The 27,003-nt window shown below is 42.7% G+C and overlaps 1 protein-coding gene across 8 annotated transcripts in view; it reads right to left on the reverse strand.

Annotated features, from left to right (window-relative positions):
• LOC135203588 (SWI/SNF-related matrix-associated actin-dependent regulator of chromatin subfamily E member 1-like) overlaps positions 1 to 27,003 on the reverse strand; it is a 148,968-nt gene that overhangs the window by 78,476 nt on the left and 43,489 nt on the right. For 6 of the 8 annotated variants that reach the window (XM_064233367.1, XM_064233368.1, XM_064233366.1 and 3 more), the window contains exons 2-3: positions 17,255 to 17,322; positions 196 to 240 (exon numbers count right to left, since the gene is read on the reverse strand). In XM_064233367.1, coding sequence (XP_064089437.1) covers positions 196 to 240; positions 17,255 to 17,321 — 112 coding nt within the window. In that variant the 5' untranslated portion in view covers position 17,322. The remainder of the gene's footprint in view (positions 1 to 195; positions 241 to 17,254; positions 17,323 to 27,003) is intronic. The other 2 variants (XM_064233371.1, XM_064233373.1) reach the window with 1 other exon arrangement.

Raw genomic sequence — 27,003 nt, forward strand, 5'->3', positions numbered from 1 at the left:
AATTCCAAATTATTGTTTTGTCTGTCTCATGAAGGGAGGTTATAACCCTTAGAAAAGGAGATCAATCTCTGAAAATTCTGTGTAACCTGAAAGAGGAAGTGCTACTATGCAGTGTTTAGCATACAGTAGTACAGTGTGACAACTTACTCATATGAACTACACTTAATGAAAAACATTAAGAGGACGCAAACTCACCTTTCAAAATGTTGCTCATCATGGTGGACCCAGGCATGTAAACATCTACAGGAACAGACGGGCAAGCGGTCAATATAAATAAGCTCGCAACAAAAATAGTGAATTGGCAAGGGTGCATAGTTTTCACATAATGGTAGGCCTACATCATCAGCAAAATCAATAAAAATAAATAAAACCTGCCATTATACGATAACACAGCTGAAATCAATGTAGCAAAGATAGTTAGTGGTTTTTCTTACACACATATGCTGTCTGTTTTTCATATACAGTATGTACGTATAGTACTATATGTATTTTTCTAACTTAAGCAAATAGAAGCTAAAAATTAACACCCATGCATGTTAACTTTCCTTTTAATGCCTTTTTCTTTCTGAAATCTTAATTGAAATGCTTTGTCCATGCACCTAAAGACTGCTTTACCATCCATGCACATTAAAACCTGTAATATCTGGGGTAAATCTCTGATGATTACATCAGTGAAGCTTACAGCGTTTTTACGTTTGTGTAGAGAAAGAAAAAGAGATTTCAGTTAAAGATCATGCATGCTAGTCATATACAGGTAAACCAATTTTTTGTATTAACAACAGGAAAACCAATTTTTGTATTAACAAACTCCCATTGAAAGTATTTGTAACTAAGTCTGATACAATCTCTTAACTTGCCAACTGTAACTATTCATTTTCTACAAATTAAACTTTAATATTGGGAACACAAACCACTAACTTTGCTCTGAGATTCATCACTTATTTAAAGATACATATCAATGAGCAGCACAAGTCCAGAAGCCACGAGAGGGGAAGTTATATTCTGATGAAAATTTTTGAAAAATCTTTTGAGGAACTTCGACAACTAGACCTGTAAATTGAGTGATATTTGGGAAGATGTGTCGATTTTCATTTAATAAATCTAACTGAAAATTATGTACTACAGTAGAGACTCGGACCTCAATGTTAATTCGTTCCAGAAGAAGCGACGAGATGCGATTTTGTAGAGATCTGAATTAATTTTTCCCATAAGAAATAACTGAAAATGGATTAATCCATTCTTGACCACCAGTTATTACCCTAACCTTGCTTTTTTATACAAAACATTACCCATAAATACACACAAATTACAATTAAATAAGCTCAGTGTTAAATAACATACCATTCAACGCACTTTCTTCATTTTTAAATATATACTGTAGTAAAATAACTGCCCTACCTACGCCCAATTTGGCCATAATACGATGGATGACTGAGCGCCATAGGCTAGGCTAGGTACGTAGTATGTACTGTATGGGGTAGGCATAATTATTATTGCAAATAATAAAACATTGAAAATCAGGTCTAATTCTTACAGTAAATTAATAAAATATTAAAAATAAGCCAAATTATGTCTGTTATCATGAACTTCAGAAAAATTCCCTAAGTCAAGTCACTAGCAAGCGGCCGTGAGCAGCCGTAAACAGACGTAAACAAATCATCATACAGTCTACTGGAATACTGTATACAAAATAACTTTAAAATATCTTTCAGTACGTGTTATGATATTAAATTTTTTCTCATAAAATATTCTTGTAAAATAGGGGTACTTTTCACAGGCGCTTTGTGCTTTATAATATGACATCATTATCGGCGGAGCAATACCCTCTGGAAGTAGTTCCTCATAAATGTATTCCCTTAAATTGGAAATAATCCCGATATTAAGGATAACTGGGGAGCCATAGATATAAAATGATACCACGAAAATATTGCCCCTTAGTAAACAAGGCTCGAAGTCCAGCATGACTGGAACTACGAATTATACAAGCATCGTAACTTTCGTAAGTCAAGTATGTCTGGGAATTACGAATAATGAGCAGCTGCAAAATGTTTTGGCAGGCAAACACACTGTCTGAAACTGACAAAAAACACATGTAGACTTTTTGTTTTTTTTTTAATATACTATGTTTATAAATAAAGTAGCTGCAATTCTTAAACCCAGCATCTAAAGACAGTGATCATGTTGGTAAAATGTAAACAGCTGATATTTTAAGAACGTAAACAAAACCAGAATGCAAATGGCAGATAACTCTGTTCGTATTATAATTCGATAATATAGTAATAATACATGCAATATGATTAGGTACAGTAAAACAAAGCTTTTATTAGATGTACATTATTCTCTATGAAGCGATTGTAAACCTGTAGCACAGACGCAACAAAATTGAGAAATGGCTGATTGCCGACGTCATTTGTCTTCACTATAAAAAGAAAAAATAGGCGCAGGTGAAATTGATGTTCAAAACTAGCGAAATCACACAATGCTCATACAATCAAGTATTGTGCCACTTTTAAACCCAACTTTGTTAATTTACAAGAAAGTATTTAAATTACCTATCTTCTACCAGCCAAGTGTAATGGCAATGAAGATATTGATAGCTCAATCAGCCAAGATTTTGAGAATTTAAATATCAAATGTAAATGGCATACGATGACAATGCTTATATTCTGTAAAATACATTTTAACTTTTTCAAATTATCATTTTCTCCAGATAATACTAATGTTTAAGCTTATAGACCTTTTCAGTTTTCAGAATTGGGTAGAGATCCTACTCTTGTAACAAAGTGAGAACTTGCTCATCCTAACGTCTAATTATGGTAATTACCAACGGTAATTGCTGTAATTAGTTGTTTTGTTCAAAGTATCAAAAGTTGTATCACTACACTGTTTTTTCCATCTATCCACCCACCTGTGGTGCTCGCGCATGGTAACACTGCGTCCTGGGCATTAAAGTTACACTATGTGTACATTTGCAACTGAAAAATGTTTTAATAATTTACTGTATGCGAATTACACCATTAATATTCATAATAGGATTTTGTTGTTATTGTTGAATGTAAGCTGCCTTTTCGGGGTGGTGAATGGAACAGCCAGACGCAGTGGAGGGAAAATTGCTTCTCTCGCTGTTCACTATGGCAAGATGTCAACTTATTGGACCACACCTACTCTGCTACTAAGCTACGTGTTACTTCATTACACATAAGTATATCAGTATATAGGCAGTCCCCGGGTTACGACGGGTTCGGCTTACGACGTTCCGAGGTTAAGGCGCTTCTCAATTATATTCATCAGACATTATTTCCAGGGTTACGATGCCTACAACGCTCATCTGGCAGATGAAATATGACATCAATAATGCAAAATAATCAATATTTGAAGATTTTTTTTTTAATGAAAAATGCAATAACAATGCAGTTTACATAGTTTTCAATGTATCCAAAGCATTAAAAGTAAGGTTTTCTTAGGATTTTTCACGATGTTCCAGCTTACGACGCGTCTCAAGAACGGAACCCCCGTCGTAACCCGGGGACTGCCTATACTTTTAATTTCTATAAAGTGCGTTTTAGCCAGATACAATATGAGTCATATGATGTAACTTGGTTTAGCTTCTGTTTAATGGAATTTGCATCTGGCTGTTCCATTCGCCATCCCAAAAAGGCAGCTTACATTCAACAACAACAACATCCTATTTCGAATAATAACAGTGTAATTCACATACAGTAAATTATTAAAACACTTTCCAGTTGCAAATGTACACATAGCGTAACTATTTAAAGCCCGGGACGCAGTGTTACCATGCAAGAGCACCACAGGCGGGTGGACAGATGGAAAAAAAACCATAGGTTATTCACTTGAATAACCTATGGATTTTACCATTATTAGCTTACAAATGTTTTGTTTACAGTGTCGATAGTTTGTCGATAGTTGTGACTGTAACCAAATATTGATAAATTTATAGACACTTCAAGGGTTAGCCTATCATTAAAAATCTCACAGCATTTTAAGGTTGTAACAGAATGCCTATTACATAGGTTACAAATGTTTTGTTTACAGTGACGATAGTTTGTCGATAGTTGTGACTGTAGCCAACTATTGATACATTTATCGACACTTCAAGGGTTAGCCTATCACAGCATTTTAAGGTTGTAACAGAATGCCTATTACATAATAATTTTAAATAATCTAAGTTCAATTGTGGTTCTTACCATTTTCCTCACCAAATGAGCATGGGAACAACGCCTATTAGCGGTGACTGACCGAACCACTTTCGTTTACAAAAATCATGATTCCTTGGGTAAGTTTCCGGATTTTTGGTTGAGCTCAAATGCAACATTTACTCAAACTTTTCTGTTGAAATCCGATTATTTCAAGTTCTAATACGATCGAGGTCAAGGTCTCTACTGTATACATAATAGGAATATACATTTACAACTATTACCTTCCTTCTATTCCCAAATTACATTCTGAAATTTGCAAATACTACACTGGAATATTCATTTTACAACCCTTCTAACCTTTCCATTACTAAATATCACTACTCACTATACATTCTATGACAATATGAATATCTGACATAAGACAGTGTCCTTACACGTAGGCAAGTCTTTTCCATCTGTCACTGTGAAAACGTCCAGCAAAAATATGAGAACTTTTGGAAATTCTATAAAGTAGGAAAATGTGAAAATTATACATCCAGTCAAACTATACAGAAGGTTCTCACAACAATTATAACACACTTGAACTGCAACTTTCGATGAGGGGTGATTCCTATTTGCAAAATCATTTTTGCCATAACATGGCCATTCTTTTACCATAATTTCCTACAAGATCATTTCCTTAGCTCCTTTAAACAAGAGTTATGACAAAAAACAGCCAGGTCATAACTAAACATTTAAATAACTACGTAACTGGAGTGAAAAATGACTGAATCTCAAAGCAAAGTGGTATCTGTGCTGTTGCTTAGGGAAGTGACACCCTTTCTAAAGTACTGCATTAACTATATAGCTACTCAACTCTAACTTGAGGCTTATCAGCTAAACGAAATAATGCAATAATGGCAGGTATCTATAATAAAACAAAAGTATGATTGGGTGAATTACTTAAAAATGTAAATACTGTATCTTAGTATACACACACTAATTCTATTGAAAAAAGGGCCACTCTTCCTTGGCATTAATATTCTTATATTCTACTTATATGCTACACTATTGCCTTGTGAAGACAAAATTAGAATATTGTACAAAAGAAAGCCCTTTTGAAATAAACATGACAGCTTCCACAGTTCTTTTGAAATTTCAATGGAAAGTCCAGTGTCAATGAAAATTGAATACCATAAGCATTTCACAGCCATTTAATTTACTTTTACATTTTTCTAAGATTAAATACAGTAAGTTCGATAAAAGCATAATTTTCTCTTTACAAAAAATCACAGTACGTTCGATAAAAGCATAATTTTCTCCATACAAAAAATCTCTAATACTTACAGTCAATTGATACGTAACTTTCAACTTTTCTCAAAAACATAACAATTCTCCTCTTCATATGTTCCATCATTTTTATCAACACAAACAGCACAATTACTTTATTCATCTCTCTCATTTTCACAAAGATGAACAATTGTAGTGAAATGATCAAAGGCAACAAAAGTGTGCTCAACATAAAGCAGTGTGTCTCCATGCATTAAAAAGAACAAAAATCAACTATGGTGCAATTTTATAATTAAAGAATCTTTCATCATTTTTAGTAAACGCATGAGTAAAAACTATCTACAACAATTGTTGTCACTACAAAGTTTGTATTTGTGTAGGAACAAAAAAGCATTGAAATTCTTTTTCAGATTCTGGTTTCTGGAACCTTTCTAAACCTCCATTTTTAAGAGACAGACAGGCCTATTGCTCTGTTGCCCATCACTTTGTCCTACACATATAGAAAACCCTTTTTTGGAACTTTGCAATACTTTACTAGGGGGAAATAATAATTTATACTTTCATAAAAAGTTCCTCAATTCAAATATCAATGCAAAAATTTTTTTTCTGTATTTAACTTACAACAGGAAATGGCTGTCATTACTGTATGATTGAATTTTGACATGCCAACAATAAAAAAAAAATGCAGGCTGATAATATATTCAAGTTGGTACAAATAAAAGCTGGCATATGCATTTCAAAAGGAATTTCTTATATAATAAATAATAAGGCACACTATATACTACAGCATATAATAAAACTGAGACACCACTGCCACTGTATACATTACAGAAATTATAAATATCAAGGGTCCCTAATTTAATAAACTTTTCCCTAGTTACAAAAAATAAATATTGGAAAAATTGTTCATTTCTTCAATGGGAGTACATTGCTGAGCTAATACAAATTCTGAGACTTGAATTTAGTTGCCATAAAAGAAAGCAACTTTCAAATCTGATGATACTGTACATATCAGTACAGAGGTAGCAAGTATACAGATAAACCATTAACAGTACAAAGCAATAATAAAACAGCAGTTGATCTCGTTAGCTGCAACATAACTGTCAACAAGAGGCTCTCCTATAATCTACTATTGGATGAGTCAAGTACGTACATGAATCATGCAAGGATCCTTCTGAATTAACAGATTCTTCATTATCACCTTTTCTCGAGTGATTTTCTATTAAAACAAAATTTAGGAAACAACGAAAAGTACTTTGCTTCCAAACACCAAATTCTCACTTGTCATTTAGTTCCATATGATACTACTGCTGCAGTCAACATAATTATATAAAGAAACACCTTGAAGACTACACACAAATAAAAAAAGCTATAAGTATGCTAATAAAGAAAACTGTAACATCTGGAAATATTTGCAAAACTGCTCTATATTTTGCCTAAAACTGACATTTTGGACTGTTTAACTGACTCACAATAAGTACATTTTGTATATAGTAATCAAATAACTGAGAACAAGCAATGATTGCCAAGAAAAAATTACATGTCATGAACCTCTTCAGGACATCAATGGGCTTTTAAGATTATACTTACCATTTACATTGTCTATCGTATTCTAGTAATATGAAAAGGCTACTTAAAGAATCTAATACATTTTGAACTAAAAGCTTTCACCGCTTCTGAACTTCGGCAACCTTCACCATCAAAAATATAATAAATGAAAATTCTAAGTATATCTTAACTGCATTCAATACAGAAATGAATTTCTTGAAAACAGTAAAACTTTATTTTTAATACAATTCCATCAGTTAATGTATCCCTATCCTGAGCAGTCAGCAATCCATAGAATGTAGAACATCACCTCATACACGCTGGGAAGGCATCCATGACCACCAAGCAACTCCGGTGGTGGTCAAGTCATTCCCTATAGTGTCTGGATTGAAAAGTGTGGGGTTGGGAGGGCATTGCATATAGTAGACTGATAGGTTTGTATAAAAAAATCTATTTAACAAAAACCCCATCAGTTAACAAACCGAGTAGCTACTTATGAAGAAAGGCTTCTTGTCATGATGCACAATTTTTAACTTAGCACTTTAGTACTTAGCTTCCGAGTGATTATATTGGAACTTTAAGTTCCTGACATCACATCAACAAGGCACAGCTACTAGTAACTTAGGAAACTACACTTACGAAGGAAGGAATGTATGCTACAACATTGAGGGTGATGAATTAGAAGGGACTTAGTCCCTTTCATCATTGAAAATTTGGCCTACATCCACAACAGGACCAGTAGAATACATACATATCCAAGAATATGAAGACAACTTGTATTTCTAGACCCTTAACTCTGACCTTCGTAGATCAATGAGATTCCATTCTTTGTCATTTTTTCCTTGGCTGACCAGATAACAATAACAATGTTACCCTCCCTAACAAGAAGGTTTAATATCCCCAAGATAAATTATGGCTCAGACAGGGTAGAGAGCAATGCCTTTTTCATCCCTGCCTTGACTAATAAGGTGGGAATTACAAAGTGTAGGGCAGCTTGCAGTTAAGAGGTTGTTACTTTATCCTTCTCCAAGGTAGACATACAACTCCAGCGCTTAATTATTCTCACTAATGTTTCACTATGAGTAACAATTGGTAGCGCTGCCTAACTAACACATCAATAGAGTAATATATGTTATTCACAGTAAATATAACAGTTTATGCCTTTATCTTAGGTATGCAAAAAAAAAAAAAAAAAAAAAAAAAAACTGCCTGAACAAAAAAAAATTAAATAAATAAACTGTTCACCTAAGCCAGCAAATACACTGCTACCATAAAAGTGTTAAGAAGGCAAACCATGTCAATTTGGCACTCAAATTATACTGGTAACCTGAAGCGGCTATGAAGTACAACATACTATTCGTGGTAAGAAAGAAAACAAGGATCTCAACAAGAATAAATTAATATGTAACAATCAAAATTAAGGAAAAAATATCAAAATAAATAAACAAATCACCAAAATAAAAACAACAAAGTGCATTATAGAGAACTAATATGACCAATGCTTGGGACATGAGTGTCATGGAAGTAAAATGACAAATTTTCTAAGACAATATGTATTTTTCATAGCTACAAACCTGAGGTCTTAACAATAGGATAATTTCTAGCGCCTAGCTGGATCTGGTTAAAAAACAGATGAAAGCAAGGAATCATGTGATATCTGGCAACGCATGCGTAGATCAGGTGAAGAGTGGTCAAGGACCACTCACCTACACCTCTACGTCAGTCTTTCCCAACTCAGGATGTCTTAACACACAGAAGGGCGACTAGAGGCGGGCAGTATAATGTTAAGACCTCAGGTTGTAGCTATGAATAATACAAATTGTCTTAGAAAAATGACATTTTTATAATAATACGTATAAAGTTTCACTTATACTTACCCGGTGGTTACATATAGCTGACGTCAGGAGACGACAGCTATATGTAACCACCGGGGAAGTTGTATAAGTGAAATTTGTCATTTATTCATACACAAACAAACCTTCGGTCTTAACAATAGGATAGACTCATACTTGGAAGGAGGTACAAGACATCCTAAACTGTCTGGGGGCCTACCCACCAGTCCAGCTTCCAGAAAAAATGACTTCTGGAGAGGGACAAAGCCTGTTGAGAAGCTAGATAAATTGATATCTAACCACTCAGACCCTGAGTGACGTACAATGATATTTATGGGAGAACCATTGTATAGGGAACCAAAGAGAAACTTTGTCCAATAGCAAAGCAATACACCAGGGTTTGTACTACTCCCAACTCCTCCTTGCCAAGGAGTGGAGCATATGCTACCGAATAGAGGGTTTGATATTTGTATATTAAGCAACCACACTATCAGTATGACTACCTTACTCACCTGTATCAGACCAGTCCAGCGAATGACGATACTATTCCTTAACCCGCCCAAAGGAAGAAGGAAAGGTACAAGAGAAAGAAGGAGACCAGCCAACTCACTCATTCTCTCATCCACACAATCATCTTAGGTAAGATACTAAAGTGCCCTGTTAAGGGCAACTATGAGTTACACAACCTGTTGGGCAGCCACCACAGGACCCAAGGAAAACGTGTCCGCAGATTTGTGAGCAACATCCTTAAGATAGGAAGAGGTGAACATGGACTGGCGTAACCGAGTACCAGCGCTCAGCACTCTATATACAGCCAAGTTCTTTTTGAAAGCCAGAGAGGGACCAATACCCCCTAACGTCATGCACTCTAGCCTTCACAGATGTGGTGGTGGAATCATCAAGAGTCAAGTATGCCTGTCTGATGGCTTCTCGTATCCAAAAGGAGATGGTATTCTTAGACAACTCTTTCTTCATACAGCCTGTGCTAACAAAAAGTCTGCGGCAGCCTAGTCTAAAGTGCCGAGTCCTTTTAAGATAGCAACGCAGGCCCCAGACAGGGCACAACAAAAGCTCTTGAGCATCACCACCCACAAAGTCATTCAGTGATGGAATGGAAAACAAAGTGAACCAGTCATCGTGCACAGAGGGATTTTGGGTCTTGGCCACGAATTCTGGGACAAATTTGAAGGACACCAACCCCCAACCCCTGGTATGCTTCACATCATAACTCAGACCGTGGAGCTCTCCTACCCTCTTGGAAGATGCCAAGGCCAGAAGGAAAACTGTCTTGAGCGTCAAGTTCCTGAGACCCTGTAAACTCATATGGACTCTAGTGAAGTTCTTGAGAACCAAGGAAACATCCTATGTCGGAGGTTTGAGCTCTCTAGGAGAACTCGACTGCTCAAACCTCTAACTAGCAACGAAAGTTCCCAGGAAGAGATGTCGATACCTCTAAGGCATAACACCGAAGTCAGGGCCGCCCAGTAGCCTCTAATGGCAGAAACGGACAAACGTTTCTCGTCTCTGAGGAAGGTTAAAAAGTCTGCTATTCGCTGAATAGAGGTTGCGAATGGAGAAAAACCCCATTTACAACACCAATCACAGTAGATTGCCTGTTTGCCTTGGTAAACCGCGGAGGTCGACTTTCTGAGACTGCTGGACATATGCCCTGCCGTTCTCCGAGAAAAGCCTCTCGCTCGGGGGATATACTTGATAGCCTCCAACCATGAACAGACAAAGATTCTACTGACTAGTGGAACCTTTCCGCATGGGCCTGACACGGATGTCGCCAAGGGGGAATCTCCCTCGGAACCTCTGACAACAACGACAGCAGATCTGGGAACCATTCTGCCTGAGGTCACAGAGGAGTTACCAAAGTCATCCTGAGACCCTGTAAACTCATTAGCCTGTTCAGAAATTGACGGAACAAACAAAATTGAGGGAAGGCATACACCTCCAGGTTGTCCCAGGGATATTGGAAAGCGTCCTCTGCTAAAGCTAAAGGATCTGGGACCACTGAACAGATATCTCCAGCTTCCTGTTGAAGAGAGTCGCAAAAAGGTCCAGCATGGGTCTCCCCCAAACCCTGGAAAAGCTTGTCTGCTACTAATTGATAAAGGGACCACTCTGTGCCTAGGATCTGATACCGACGACTGAGTTTGTCTGCAACCACATTCCATTTGCCTGGGATATAACTGGCTGAGAGCTCTACCGAATTGCTGACCACCCTCTGGTGAACCTCGACAGTCAAGGCATGAAGTTGACAAGATACCAGGCCTCCCTGTCTGTTCACATAGGCTACCACCGTGGTGTTGTCCGACATGAGAATGACAGAATGACCTACCTTCTCCCGAAACTCCTTCAGACCCAGGAAGGCTGCCTTCAACTCCAAGACATTGATATGTTGCTGCTTGTCCTCCAAACCCCAAACGCCTGAAGCAATAAGGCCACCAAAATGAGCCCTCCCACCTGCGAGGGAGGCGTCTGAGAACAGAAGGAAGTCCAGTGGAAGAGAATGCTGAGGGACACCCTTCGAAAGATTCTGGTCGTCCAACCATCAATGGAGGTCTTCTCTCACTTCCAGAGACAAGAGGAACTTTTAACAGGGGTGAGTCCCCCGCCGGAGACCAGAATTCTCACAGTCTCCATTGCAGAGACCGAAGAGAAAGACGCCCATGAGGGACCAGCTTCTACAGGAAAGACAACACTCCCAGAAGAACCTGCCACTGATGAGCTGACTGATGTGGTTTCGACTGGAAGTTGCGCGCCACTACCTGCAACTTCTCCAATCTCTGATCCGACGGGAAAACTTTTGCCACTGTCGTATCGATGCCCATGCCCAGGTAGAGAATCCTTTGACTGGGTACGAGGGTCGACTTTTCCTGGTTGACCACGATGCCCAGTTCCAGACAGAACTGAAGTAGATGATCCCTGTCCTGCAGCAGCTTTTCCCTGGAAACTGCGAAGACCAACCAATCGTTGGGGTACCTCAGCAAACAGATCCACTAAGCATGGGCCCAACTTGACACGAGAGAAAAGACCCTTGTGAACACTTGAGGGACTGTTGTCAGCCCGAAGCATAGGACTTTGAACTCGAAGGCCTTGTCCCCACGAGAGAAGCGAAGGAACTTCCTGGATGTCGGATGAACAAGGATTTGGAAGTATGCTTCCCTTAAGTCTATCGACAGCATGAAGTCGCCTTCCCTCACAGCTACCAACACCGAATGCAGGGGCTCCATCTTGAACCGTGTCTTCCTGATGAAGTGATTCAAGGTGGATAAGTCGATCACAGGTCTCCATCTTCCCGACACCTTCGGCACCAAGAGGATGTGACTGTAAAACTCCGGAGACGGACGCACCACTTCCTATATCGCATCCTTGTCCAGCATCTTCTGCACTTCCTCCAAGAACTTCAGAGAATCTGGAGGATATGCCTTCCTGAGCTGCGGCTTGTCCGACAGAGGAGGAGAGAAGTCAAATGGCAGTAGGTACCCCACCCGAAGGACATCTACCACCCACTTCTCCGCCCCATAACTCTGCCACTTGGAGAGGGAGAGGCACCTAACCTACCGATGGCCCCCTTTACCTCTGCCCCTTGAGCCCCTTCTTGGCTTAAAGGAACAAGAGTGAAAGGGACGTTGATCCTCTGACCTAGGCTGAGTCGAATGGGAAGGACTTGCCGAACTCGAATTCCTCGACGGCCTACCAGGCAACAATCTTCTTGACTGCTGCTGGACAGAGGGAGAAGGAGGAGCCGGACGTCTCCGAGGACGAGACTCCGACTTAGACACGGCCTGGTGCACCAGTCTGTCTTTGGTGTCAGCCCAGCGCCGGTCTGTCGCATTCTCAAGCTCTGTCCGAGGAAACAAATTTTGGGACTCCAACAGATCTCCGTCTCAATGCCAGCAAGGACTCCGTGTCAACTGATCTCTCCATCCTAGACAAAGCCGCGTCTCTTCTAATCAGAAGAAAGTTAGCCCGTAAATTAACACTGAGGTGAGCCATATACGAAAACATCTTGCCTCCGGACTGCAACAGACTGGCAAGCGAGGATGCACTCACCAACCCTTCTGGGGACCTGTCAGAAGCTATCTTGGCAATGACCACAAACCAGAAGTCCAGCCAAGAAACCGTCTGCAACATGGAGGCTGCCGTAGATTCCAAAGCTGAGGCAACTTGCGGAGACAAGACGGAGCCACCAACCTCACCTGCTCCAAAGTCAATTCCAGCTTCAGGCGAATGACCTCTGGGTTAAGATGGCACGACATCAAAAATGCAGAGTTTGTAGCATAGTACTTCCTATGTCTTGTTTGAGGTGGGGGTAGTAGCTTGGCAGAGCCCCTAGAGCGAAGCGAACCGTCCCGGTCCGAAACAGAGGCATTAACCTCATGCAAGGCTGACTGGACGTGCCCGACAAGGGAAGCTGAAGAGATGATTTGGGATCCTGTGTAGCTCCCACCAAGGCTTCCAAGCAAGGAGTGTGGAGTGTAAGACGACCAAGCCTGAGTCCTACTTTCCAAATTGTTGAATCCACGAATGAGATCAACAACTTCCGAAAAGGAAGACAAAAACTCTTGCATGTCTCCCTCCTCCTGTTCTGGCAACGGAGACTGACGACGAGAAGGATGTGTAGGCTCCTCTAAGGCACCTTCCCCATTAAAATTAACGGAAGGATCAGCAGCCAAACAGCCCGAAACACCAACTAACCTGTTTGGGCTGGGTCCACGTGTCGGCTCCTGAGACGAACCCACTATAACACTAGGAACATCACTACGTACTCCTCCAACAGATGACTCATTAACATATCCGTGAATGGTCACGTGGCAGATGTACGAACGTGAGTTGGAGAGGAATCCCAAACACTCGAGATCGAAGGAGAATCCCCCAGAGTCAAACTCTTGGAAGCACCAGTGAGAGGGGCAGGCAAACATTCCAGCTGCACCAACTACACGCTCACCACCTTCGACCTCTTGACAGGCACCTTGAGATCCTTAAGGCGATGGACAGGCCTTGGAGAAGAAGGAGCACTTGCATCATGTGCACAGACAGGGGAGGTTGCAACACGCTCGGGATGTGCATGGACGGGGGGAGGTTTCAACACACTAGGGATGTGCATGGACGGGGGAGGTTGCAACACACCCGCAATTCGATGCAGAGGACGAAGCAGCCACTGCAGATTGCACAAGGGAAGATACACTAACATTCTCCGAAACACCAACACTCTCGAGAACACGTGTGCATTGTTCCTTCCTCGTAGGCGAAGAGAGAGCAAAGTCCTTAGCCTTCCAATGCTTGATACGCCGACGTGGTGTAGAGGGGGAAGAGGGAGAGGAAGACAGCACTGGTTTCTTAAACGAACTCTTCGCAGGAGGCGGGGGACGAAGCAATACATTTCCTTCCAGTCCTCCCAACCGACAAGGCAGCCAACTTATCATCCAAAACACAGTCCAAACTCTTAAGCACTACCTGGCATATAACCTCAGACTGATCTGCAAGAGAAGGCTCTGATGACATGGAAGGGAAATGTAGCGAACCGGGTGGCAGAGATGACGTCACGGCTAAGAGAGGCAGTGCAGAGGAGACGACTGGGAGTGACGTCATCAATAGGAGTGACGTCACAAGTGGTGATGACGTCACAGCTTCCCCTCGGTGTGAAGGGAAATCAGACACCACTAGCGGAGGAATACATGACGGATCCTGTGACGTCAACAACGGGGCTGACGCCACGGCTTCCCTCCGACTCAAAGAAGCAGCAACAATCACTGGCGGAGCAATACAAGATGGCTGACCTTGGCTACCCACAAAGACGAGGCTGGGAGGAGGGGGGATGGCCTGACCAGCCTGAGGAGGGGGGTAGCAAGCCTCCATAAAGTGAGCTAGCAACCCCTCCAAGGACGGGGGACCCCCTAGCCCCAGCGTATTCCTAATTGCCGCCATCTTGGACGCCCCCAACTCTGGAATAAATGAGAATGATGAAAAAGCCTCCCCTTCCCAGGAATCAAATTAACTCCCGAAGAAGAAGGGGCAACATTACAAAAATCAACCTGGTGACCTTCCAATACTTCCAGCGACGAATCAATGGAAGAAAAAGGAAGGAGACACAGGAACAACGCTACTATGGGGGTGAATACTGCAGGAGATGAAGCATCGGGAAGAGGCAAAAAGCCTTCCCAAGAAGGAAGAGTCAAAAGCCTCCGATGCTCTCTCTTCGTATAAAACAACTTCCACTGCTCTTTAGGCCATGCCTGGCATTCTGTGCAAGGATTTGTTATAGTACAAAAATTTGAACGGCACCTGCTACACGTGATGTGGGGATCGGTCGCCGCCGAAGCCAAAAAGTGAGAACACGGAAAACCTGGAAATCCGGGGCGCACACGTTGACGAGGCCGAGAAGGAGCAGACACAGCCATAATATCAGCCAAACACACACACACACACTAAATACAAGCGAAACGGGCAATGAACCGGGTAAAGGGCAAGAGAGGTTAACCACGGCTCTCGCCCAGGCGGTTAAAGAAAAGACTGACGCAGTGGCGTAGGTGAGTGGTCCTTGACCACTCTTCACCTGATCTATGCATGCATTGCCACAGATCACAAGATTCCTTGCTTTTATCTTGTTTTTTTTTTTAAACGGATCCAGCTAAACGCTAGAAATGATCCTATTGTTAAGACCGAAGGTTTGTTCGCGTATGAACAATCTATGAGTATATAGGGGCAATGAATATTATGTGCGTCCTGCTGGCAGACACCTTAGGGAAATATCTGGACCAACAATAGGGGTCCCGCAGGTCCCAGATGCATGCCCCAGGTGAAGGTGATGGTCTTTCATAATCTGTGGCATGTGTCTGTTGGACTGCTGACCCCACAGGATAGGCAAAAGTAAATTGATGGAATTTTCATCAAAACAAATTATGCATCTAACCATTAAAAAAAAATTACAATGGTACTCAAACTAAAGTGTATTTTTCAACTGCAAAATTATCATGACCTAAAGTATATATCACTCATTCTTCATAATTCATTCTTTAAGAAAATTAGTGGATGGTGGTTTACTGGAATAAAGTTATACCTTCTTAAATAGCCCCCAAAAAATACTAGAGAAAGCATTAGTACCTACTAGTTTGCATAATCCTTGCAGAATTCATCACCCTTACTCCATCCTCTTTGGTTAGTAATAAAGTAATAATATGAGTTCAACAATGTTTGTCACGACTAGAGAAAGTTACCCCAAAAAGGGAGTCACACAAAGCAGCTGAAATTCAGGACACAAAAAACAAGTTGACTGGCACTAACCTGGGGGTTCATGGTGTACATTGGGAGGGGGGTGAGAGGAAAGAACTAACAAAGACCTACAACCCTTGAGGCTATGCTAGTCATTATAGCACCCGTTTCAAATTCTTTAAACAAGGTTACTTTTTAATGCCACAAACCCTTATTGTCCCTTTGAGAAAGTCTATTTCCTACTGGTTTAACACTTTAATAATGGGGGAAAATAAAGTCAACAGTGAACATGGCATGGCATACCCTTGTGGTTACAACTTTCCTACATCCACTATACAACTTTCTGAAAGTCTTGAAATAGTACCCTACTACTCAGCCCAGGAAATAAGAGAAGCTTCAACACGCAGCAATGAAATGGGACTATAAATCAGGACATTTCAACATACCACAATATTATATTTTAGCACAAATATTCAAATTACAGGCATATTAAAAATAAATTTATTCACTCTACAATGATACTTTTAACTTTTCTAAAGGATGTAGTAGCTTCTTTTCAGGTAAAAATATAAAAAAAACTTTTGCTGAAAAAATAATACTGACATGACAAAGTTTCATGACTCTTATCTTGTAATGTCCGCAACCTCCCACCCTAGCAGTAATCAATCATTATCTTCTACTCCCATAAACCTACATAGTATCTAGAAAGTAACCGCTTAGATTATGAAAAATTGTAAATGAGACAATGTACTCTTTATTAATTCTATAAAATTCTATCTTGAATTACCAACTTACACTTTATTTATGAAAATACAATGACGACCAAATTTAAACCAACAAATAAGTTGTGCATAATTTTCTAACCTAAAAGGAGTAAAGCACAACCATTAATGTAACATTTTGCCTAAATCCCACAAAACAGTAATGGTGAACTGTAAAACTTTCACTTCCATTTGACAGTTAGGTGTAAATTCTAAACAGCAGTGGCAACATGCAATTATGTGTATTGACTACTTATGTTACCAATCAATATAAAGAAAATGATATGGTGCCTCTTACAGCATTAAAGATTATTCACTGTTAACTGCATTAACCTTATAAAACTTGCTGTGGGTTTTACATGATTTATCAACTAAAGCAAACTAAATTCTTTTAAAGCCTATACAGTACTTAGTTTAGATAACAAAACAAAAACCCCCAAAAATTATGCATAAAAGTTACACTCACGTGTTGGGCCAGGTGTCGGCGCTGCACCCATCATGGCCACTTGCCGATAATTCGTGGGCAACGACATCCTGCCAATGGATAAGAATGAGAAAAATTCAAATGCATTATTAACATGCTTCCTTAAGGTTTCTAACTCACTATACAACTAAATAAAAATTACTAAGGTGCTTAGGTCTCTAAAGTGGTCAGAGAAGGTATAGCAAATGAGTTTTTTGTAACCTAAGTTTACCAGATATGCCGAGGCAATGGCAAACGACTGCTGGCCCTTCAAAATGAAGGAGAGTATCTTTCTAACCATCTATTATCTTAATTGAAGAGTATGAAAAATTTTAAGATTAAAACGGTATCAAAAGAAAGTGAGAAGTACTAACCACAGATATCTTACATGATTACAGAGAATAATAAAAGACCAAGGGGTTAAACCACGATGACAATCTAGTATCCAAAAACAAATTGAGTAAAAAATTAAATAAGAAAATGAAATCAATACATACTATACAGTATACTACATATAGGAGTCATCAACGTGACATCATCAACACGTCTTTTCCAAACAATAACTGCTGGTGGCCAAAAAGCCTTTCTGCTTCACTACTGTATCAGATGAATGTTGACCATTCAAGTTAATCTGCACCTTATTTCTAAGCAATAATTCAATCGTGTGTTGTTGTAGAAAGCACGACTAGGTGGGGAAAGGGAAGCCTAGTATCCTGGCATTGTATTTCCAGCAAAAGTGACAAGGAAAGGAAAAATAAATGGGTGGAAGCCACTCACTATCCAACTCAAGCAAAGCTTAAAGAGAAATCACAAATTCTTGGTAATTTGTATTTTTCATAGCTATACTTACCTCGAACTACCATCATAGGAGAATCCTGGATGTCAATCCGGTACCGACCAGAAAAATCCAGATATTCCTCCACACCCAGACCAGGTATATGACCCCAGGGTCGAAGGCCACGCGACCTCTTTACCTGAACGCCAGTCCTTTCCCCCCACATAAGGTTTTAAGATACACGAGGATGGTAGGGAGGGACTGAAACCTCAGTACAGTGGTCCCCCCCGTATTCGTGGGAGATGCGTACCAGACCCCCCCGCGAATAGTTAGAATCCGCGAATGTTTGGAACCCCTATAAAAACGCTAAAAACAGCCTATTTTGTTAGTTAAAACTTAAGAAAAACCACTAAAAATTGTCATACTTGGTTTTTTAATAGTTTAATCACAAAAAGTGCATTTTATGATGAAATTGATAACAAAAACCAGGAATTTGTGGATATTTCTCATAGAAAAATACTGCGAATGCGCGAATAATGCAGGGAAACGTTCCCGAGAGAAATCCGCGAATGTGTGAGTCCGCGAATCCGGAGAACGCGAATACGGGGGGGTCCACTGTAGTTCGAGGTAAGTATAGCTAGGAAAAATATTGTTATAATACAATAAAGTTTTGTACATACTTACCCGACAGATATATACTTAGCTATAGTCTCCGACGTCCCGACAGAATTCAAAACTCGCGGCACACGCGACAGGTAGGTCAGGTGATCAGTCCATTCCCGCCGCTGGGTGGCGGGACTAGGAACCATTCCCGTTTTCTAATCAGATTTTCTCTTCCACCTGTCTCCTGAGGGGAGGCTGGGCGGGCCATTAATCGTATATATCTGCCGGGTAAGTATGTACAAAAATGTTATTGTTATAATACAATTAAGTTTGTTCATACTTACCTGGCAGATATATACATAGCTGTATTTTCTGACATCTTACAGAATTTCAAAACTCGCGGCACACGCAGTGGGCGGCCAGGTGGTAGTACCCATTCCCGCCGCTGGGAGGCGGATATCAGGAACCATTCCCATTTTCTATTCATATTTTATCAATGCCCCTGTCTCCTGAGGGGAGGAGGGTGGGCACTCTAATTATATATATCTGCCAGGTAAGTATGAACAAACTTAATTGTATTATAACAACAACATTTTGTTCATGCAACTTACCTGACAGATATATATATAGCTGAATCCCACCTTCAGATGGTGGGAAGAGACAGAATAGGATTTGTAGGAAACTAAATTAAGTAGATGATATACACCTTGGTTCCTCACCTGTTAGCAAAGTAGACTCTGTGATTACTGTCACTTAAGCCTGCTTCTGCTTAATCAGAGTTGCCAGCCAGGTGGAGACCTGTAGTGCTGGTGCGCTCTGGATGCTCTGTCAACGGGGACGTGACCTCAACGTGACAAGACCATTGAACCATACATATGAGGGCTATGAAGCAACTGACCACCACCTGACCAACTAGCCAAAGACCCCCTGAACACTAAACTAAGAGATGGGAGATCTTCACACAAGACTCACCAAAAACCAAAAACACAACAATTAAAAAACTAACCTAAAACCTAACTAAGGGATAGGGAAAGAGCTACCTCCAGCCCCCAAGACTGTGTCTGCAGATACGTATAGCCCAAGAGAATTGCAGTCGTCATAAATCGTTCTCACATCCCTTAAGTAATGTGAGGCGAAAACAGAATTGCTCCTCCAAAAGGTGCCATCAAGAATGTCCTTGATTGACATGTTCTTTTGGAAGGCAAGAGAGGTAGCGACAGCTCTGACTTCGTGAGCTTTCACTCGTAAGAGGCTCAAATCAGTCTTCTGGCAAGATGAATGAGCCTCTTTAATGACGTCCCTCAGGAAGAAAGCCACAGCATTCTTAGATAAAGGTAATTCCGGTCTCTTCACAGAGCACCAGAGATTACCTGAGGGACCTCTTACCTCTTTCGTTCTATGAACATAGAACTTGAGAGCCCTGACAGGGCACAGGACTCTCTGGTTCTTGGCCCACCAGACTTGACATACCCTTAATTTTGAAGCTTTTCGGCCAAGGGTTAGACGGGTTTTCATTCTTTGCCAAGAAAGTTGGACTCAAAGAGCAGACAGCGTTGTCTCCTTTGAAACCCACTAGATGACTAAAAGCTTGGATTTCACTAACTCTCTTCACCGTTGCCAGAGAAGTTAGGAAAAGAGCCTTCCTTGTCAAGTTCCGAAGAGACGCTGATTGAAGAGGTTCAAACGGACTTGGCATCAAAAACCTAAGAACTACGTCAAGGTTCCATGAAGGCGGTCTCGCTTGAGGAATCTTTGAGGTCTCAAAAGATTTCAAGAGATCATGAAGATCCTTGTTGTCAGAAAGGTCCAGGCCTCTGTGCCTAAAAACCGTTAACAACATGCTCTTGTATCCCTTAATGGTCGGGACTGCTAATTTCTGCACGTTCCTAAGAAAAAGCAGAAAATCAGCTATCTGGTTCACAGAGGTCGTGGAAGAGGAAACTCCTCCTTTTTACACCATGCCCTGAAGGAAGCCCACTTCGATTGATAGACAGCTCTTGTAGATGCTCGTCTTGCATTTGCGATTGCTCTCGCTTCTGCTTTCGAAAAACCTCTCGCTCTGGCCAACTTTTCGATAGTCTGAACGCAGTCAGACCCAGAGCGGAGTGGTTTTGGTGATACCTTTCGAAGTGAGGCTGTTTGAGTAGATCTTTCCTCCAGGGCAACGTCCTTGGGAAGTCTACAAGGAAAGACATGACCTCCATGAACCATTCTCTCGCTAGCCACATCGGGGCGATCAGGGTCAACCTCGTCCCTTCCGAAGCCGCAAACTTCCTCATGACTTCCCCCATGATCTTGAATGGTGGGAAGGCATACAGGTCTAGGCCCGTCCAACTCCATAGCAATGCGTCCACAGCGATTGCTCCTGGATCTAGGACCGGGGAGCAATACAGAGGAAGCCTCTTCGTCCTCGACGTCACGAATAAGTCAACCAGAGGACGTCCCCACAACTTCCAAAGATCTTGACACACGTCTTTGTGTAAGATCCATTCCGTCGGCAGGATTTGGTCCTGACGACTGAGAAGGTCCGCCCTGACGTTCTGCACTCCTGCTATGAATCTTGTCAGGATCGTGATCTTCTTCACCTTTGCCCACAGCAGAATCTCCTTCGCTAGGTGAAACAAAGTCTGGGAGTGTGTTCCTCCCTGATTCTTCAAATACGCGAGGGCTGTGGTGTTGTCTGAATTGACTTTAACGATTTTGTTCGTCAATCTTTCTTCGAAGAACTGCAGAGACAGGAAGATCACTGCAAGTTCTTTGACATTGATGTGCCAGACTGCCTGTTCCCCTCTCCAGGAGCCTGACACTTCTTCCCCTCCTAGTGTTGCTCCCCAGCCCGAAATGGAAGCGTCTGAAAACAACACTAGGTCGGGGCTCAGAAGACTTAGGGATAAGCCCTCCTGTAGCTTCTGAGGATCGAGCCACCATCTTAGATGGCTCTTTATCGACTCTGAGATCTTCAAGATCGCATTGAGATCGTCCTTGGCCTTCCATTCGTCCGCAAGGAAAAACTGAAGAGGCCTGAGGTGCAGTCTTCCCAAGGAAACAAACCTTTCCAGCGAGGAAATGGTGCCCAGCAGACTCATCCATTCCCTCGCTGAGCAAGTTTCTTTCCCCAAGAAGGCTGAGATTTTCTCTAAGCCTAGCCGCTGACGTTCCTGGGACGGAAACGCTCGAAAAGCCACTGAATCCATCTGAATCCCCAGATACACGATGGACTGTGTCGGGGTCAGATGCGACTTTTCGAGGTTGACAAGAAGTCCCAGGGACTTCGCTAAGCCTAACGTAAACTGAAGGTCCTTCAGACACTTTTCTCTCGACGACGCTCTGATAAGCCAATCGTTGAGGTAAAGGGAAACTCTTATCCCAGAAGAGTGTAGCCACCTCGCCACATTCTTCATGATGACGGTGAAAACCATCGGAGCCGTGCTCAGGCCGAAACAAAGGGCTCTGAACTGCCACACTTTGTTGCCTAAAACGAATCTTAGGTATTTTCTTGAAAGAGGGTGGATCGGAACGTGAAAGTACGCGTCCTGCAGGTCTAAGGACACCATCCAGTCGCCTGGTCTCAAGGCTCCCAGATCAGACTGAGGCGTCTCCATCTTGAATCTGATCTTTTCTACAAAAAGATTGAGCCTGCTTACATCTAGGACTGGACGCCAACCCGACGACTGCTTTGGTACTAGGAAAATCCTGTTGTAAAAACCTGGAGACCCCAGGTCCGCGACTTGTTCCACCGCTCTTTTCTCGATCATCTGTTGTAAAAGATCGAACAAAACTCGTTTCTTTTCTCCCTGATATGATGGAGAAAGGTCTCTGGGAGTCGTGGAAAGAGGAGGAGGATCCAAAAAGGGGATCTTGTACCCCTGCTCCACGATCTTGAGGGACCAAGGGTCCGTATCTCTCTCTCTCCATGCTCCCGCAAAAGATTTCAGTCTGGCTCCGACTGGTGTCTGAAGGACATAACTTTCACTTTGATGGCTTGGGTTTAAAGGAAGCTCTTCCTCTTGCAAGCCCTCTCCCTCGAGGAGCTGCTCTCGAAGGAGGAGCCCCACGAAAGGGTTTAACCTTCTTCGGAGGTCGCACAAAAGATGAAGTGGAAGGAACTGCCGGACGTCTCGAGGACTGGGCTAAAAGGTCCTGTGTCGCTTTTTCCTGCAAGCTACTTGCCAGGTCCTTGACCAAAGTCTGGGGGAAGAGATGGCTCGTAAGAGGAGAAAAGAGCAGTTCCGCTTTCCGAGCGGGTGTAACAGATCTAGCTGTGAAGTTACACAGCAAAGCTCTCTTCTTCAGGAAGGCAGTCCCAAAATGAGAGACAAGCTCCTCCGAACCATCCCTGACGGCCTTGTCCATGCACGATAGCACGCTGGACAGCTCCCCCAAACTGAGAGAATCCGGGCTTCTAGATTGTAGATCTAGAACTCCCAAGCACCAGTCTAAGAAGTTGAAGACTTCAAGAGTCCGTAGCAGTCCATTCCAATGATGGTCTGTCTCCGTAGGGGTCCACGACACCTTGGCAGTGGATAAGAGGGACCTCCTCTAAGAATCCACTAAGCTAGAGAAATCCCCTTGCGCTGAAGAAGGGATCCTCACACCCACGTCTCCTTTGGTCTCATACCAAATACCCCCTTTTCCGCTGAGTCTAGAGGGAGGAAGGGCGAAAGTTGACTTGCCCTGATCCTTCCTTCGTTCCATCCAGTCCTGGAGTTTCTTGAAGGCCCTCTTGGTGGAGAGCGAAGTCTTCATTTCGACAAACTCTGGGGTCTTACATGACTTGGAAGACGAAAACTGCGAGGGAGGAGACTTGGGAGCTGCAGGCTGAAACTTGTCCCCGAAGGACGAGAGCAACAGCCGCACAAGAACCTTGTAATCCGACACTGAAGACGCAGAAGAAGGTTCCTCTTCTACCGAGTCAGCAGGACTACTCAATTCTCCTTCTTCCCTAATAGGAATAGGAGACCGCCCCTCCGTAGAGGGCGTACGTCCAGCGGGTCTGGCCTTGATCAAAGACCCCCGTTGCTTAACAGCAGAAGCCTCATCTAGGCTGCCTTCCTTGCAGCGAACCTTACAGCTCGAAGGAGGCAGAGCGTCTTGACGGCGCCCGAGGCCGCCTTACTACTAAGAGAAGCGTCCTTACGCTTCTTACACAATAGAGTCGACTTAGAAGAAAGCGTGTCTTTGCTAGTCTTAACTATCTCTTTATAAGGAGACACGTCACTACGAGCATCCTTCCGAGCGTCCTGGTGCACGTCTTCTTCCTGCTCGGCGTCCTCCGAAGTGTCCTGCTGAGCGTACTCAAAAGCGTCCTGAGCATCCTCTCGAGCGTCACGGCAAGCAGCCTGCCCATGACGTTTAGAGGGAACGAAAGCGTCCTGACGACCCGCTATCTTAGCGGGAGAACGAGATCGGCGATTCGCCGAAGGAGACGCAATCGGAGAAAGAGACGAACGAGGAGAGGGAGAAGGAGACTGCTTCGTCCTCTTGACAGGCAGCCTAAGGTCCTTCCTCCGCTTAGGCTCGACTGCTGCTGGGCGAGTCCTCTGAGCCATTAGCGCTGACAACTGGTCCTGAAGGGACAAAAGAATATTCTTCGTAGGAGAAGAACGACCAGAGGGGGCAGGGCTGATCCTGCGAGAAGACGAGGGGCGAGGGGGCGCCTCCTTCCTTCTCACAGGTACAGCTACCTGCTTCTCAAGAGAGCGACTGTAGCGCATCTCAGCGTCCTCGCCGGATGACATCCTACCTCTCTTCTGAGGCGGAAAGGCGTCATACGCATCCGGAGAAGAGCGCAACGAAACTGGCGAGACAGGACGTGAAGCGTCCTCACAACGAAACGTCCTTTTCAGCGGATGAGTGTCTCTCTGAGCGCTCACCCCTTGCGCGGGGAGGACGCCTCGGAGGACGAAAAACAGTCCTTAAGGAGACGCGCCTGTGCGCGCTCCTTGGCAGCCTGGGAACTTGCAACAAGGCCTGCCGAAGGGAGGCCAGATAGGTGGGGAGCCCCCGTAACCCTCTTGTGGCTTTCGACATCTCCCTGATTCCTGGGAGTCCGATAGCAGTCTAGGCCTAGAGGCATTATGGGGCCGATCTGACGCCCCCTCCACAACACTAGGGGCACGATCACACACTTTCACAGCGCCAGTTTCTAAGGCTTTCACTTTAGTCTCAAGAGTACGAAGAGACTCCAAAATCAGAGAAAGGGCATTACCTTCTCCAGACACAGAATCAGGGCCCGAAGGCAACAACACAGGTTTAGGAGATACAAAATCTACAGGTGTTAGAGCAGGTGAAATATTAGTTCCCTTACCTTTAGTAGAACCACTCCTGGAGGAAGACCTCCTGATCCTATCGCGTTCCAATTTACGCCGATAGGAATCATACACCTTCCATCCATCATCGGTCAATCCATCACATTCATTGCACCGATCATCCACCAAACAAACATGCCCCCTACAACCCATACATACTGTGTGGGGGTCTACCGATGATTTCGGTAGCCTCACCTTACAATCACTCCTCACACACACTATGAAACTCACTGCACTTGATCCAGACATCACGTTTACAGAAAAGCCAATCCAAAATAAAAAAACAGTCCAATATTGCGTATGCCAATTCAACAATCCAGAATCAATAACCAAAAGTCAATCCAGATACTTAAGTACGAGTTCAATCCAAAAAATCCTAAGCGGAGGTCTGTAAACAGTTGTTTACCGACCGGCGACAGAAAAAATATGAATAGAAAATAGGAATGGTTCCTGATATCCGCCTCCCAGCGGCGGGAATGGGTACTACCACCTGGCCGCCCACTGCGTGTGCCGCGAGTTTTGAAATTCTGTCGGACGTCAGAAAATACAGCTATATATATATCTGTCAGGTAAGTTGCATGAACAAACTTTATTGTATTATAACTATATCATTTTTGTACATGCAACTTCCCCGGCAGATATATACTTAGCTGATTGGCACCCTTGGAGGAGGGCAAGAGACAGCTACATACTAAATAAATATAAATATAAAAAACAGGAAAACAACATATATTGTAAGTATAATAATAAACAACCTTGGTTCCTACCTGAGAGGGCAGAAGACTTCATGGATACTGTCTATGAGTCTGCTTGCCTCAAGAGCTTCAGAGAGGATGAGACCTGTGACTGATAGCCCTTTTTGGATCATGCCAATGGGGGCTTGCCCACTTACTTGACAGAGCCTTGTCTTGGATCGTGCCAATGGGGGCTGACCCACTTACATGGCAGAGCCTTCACCTGTATCGTATCAACGGGGGCTAACCCTCTTACATGACAGAGCTTTAGGCACTTAAGATACTACAAGGAGCACAACAACCAATCCCGACCACCTGACCACACTAAACATGTTAGAAACTACGATTTGAAAGGGGTCCACCTCCAGTACCCTCTTCCAATCAACCTAAAATGACAATTTGTCGAAAATTGCATTTTTCCTAACTATACAAACCTGAGGTCCTTTAACAGTAGGAAGTAGCTAGCGGCAGCTGGAACGGTCGTAAGCTTCGAACAAGGGAGAACGGTAGTAACTGCTTGTCCGACAGTGCGCGCGCCTGGGAGGTGAAGAATCACTTTTGCTTTAGGCCCATGCAAAAAAATGCAGAGTGAGGGGTGGCATGAGGTGGGACTATATGTAAAGGACCTCAGGTTTGTATAGTTAGGAAAAATGATATTGTTATGTTACAATAAACTTTTGTACATACTTACCTGGCAGATATATACTTAGCTATAGACTCCGTCGTCCCCGACAGATATTCGAATTTCGCGGCACACGCTACAGGTAGGTCAGGTGATCTACCGCCCTTATCTTCCACTTGTCTCCTGAGGGGAGGCTGGGTGGGCCATTGATTGTATGTATATATCTGCCAGGTAAGTATGTACAAAACTTTATTGTAACATAACAATATCATTTTTGTACATTCAACTTCCCTGTCAGATATATACTTAGCTGATTGGCACCCTCGGTAGTGGGTAAGAGACAGCTAACTACTGAAATAGACAGGAAGACAACATACGTTGTAGGTAATATATCAAAAACCTTGGTTCCTACCTGTTTTGGCAGAACACTTCATGGCTACTGCCTAGGAGCCTGCTTCACCTCAAGAGCCTCAGCGAGGTAGTGACCTCATGCTAAGAGTTCTTGTGGGTCTGTCAATGGGGTTTTATCCGCTTACTCGACAGAGCCTGAGGATCTTTGTCAATGGGGTCCCATCCACTTACATGACAAAACACCTTGCCTAATGGCATCAAGGAGGCCTAAGGGCATCAAGGAGCACAACACCGATCCCGATCACCTGATCCTAACACCCGGGTTAGTAATGAGATGAAAGGAGTTATCCCCAACATCC

Source organism: Macrobrachium nipponense, chromosome 36 (genome assembly GCF_015104395.2).
Source record: "Macrobrachium nipponense isolate FS-2020 chromosome 36, ASM1510439v2, whole genome shotgun sequence".
In the NCBI taxonomy this organism is placed as follows: Eukaryota; Metazoa; Arthropoda; class Malacostraca; order Decapoda; family Palaemonidae; genus Macrobrachium; species Macrobrachium nipponense.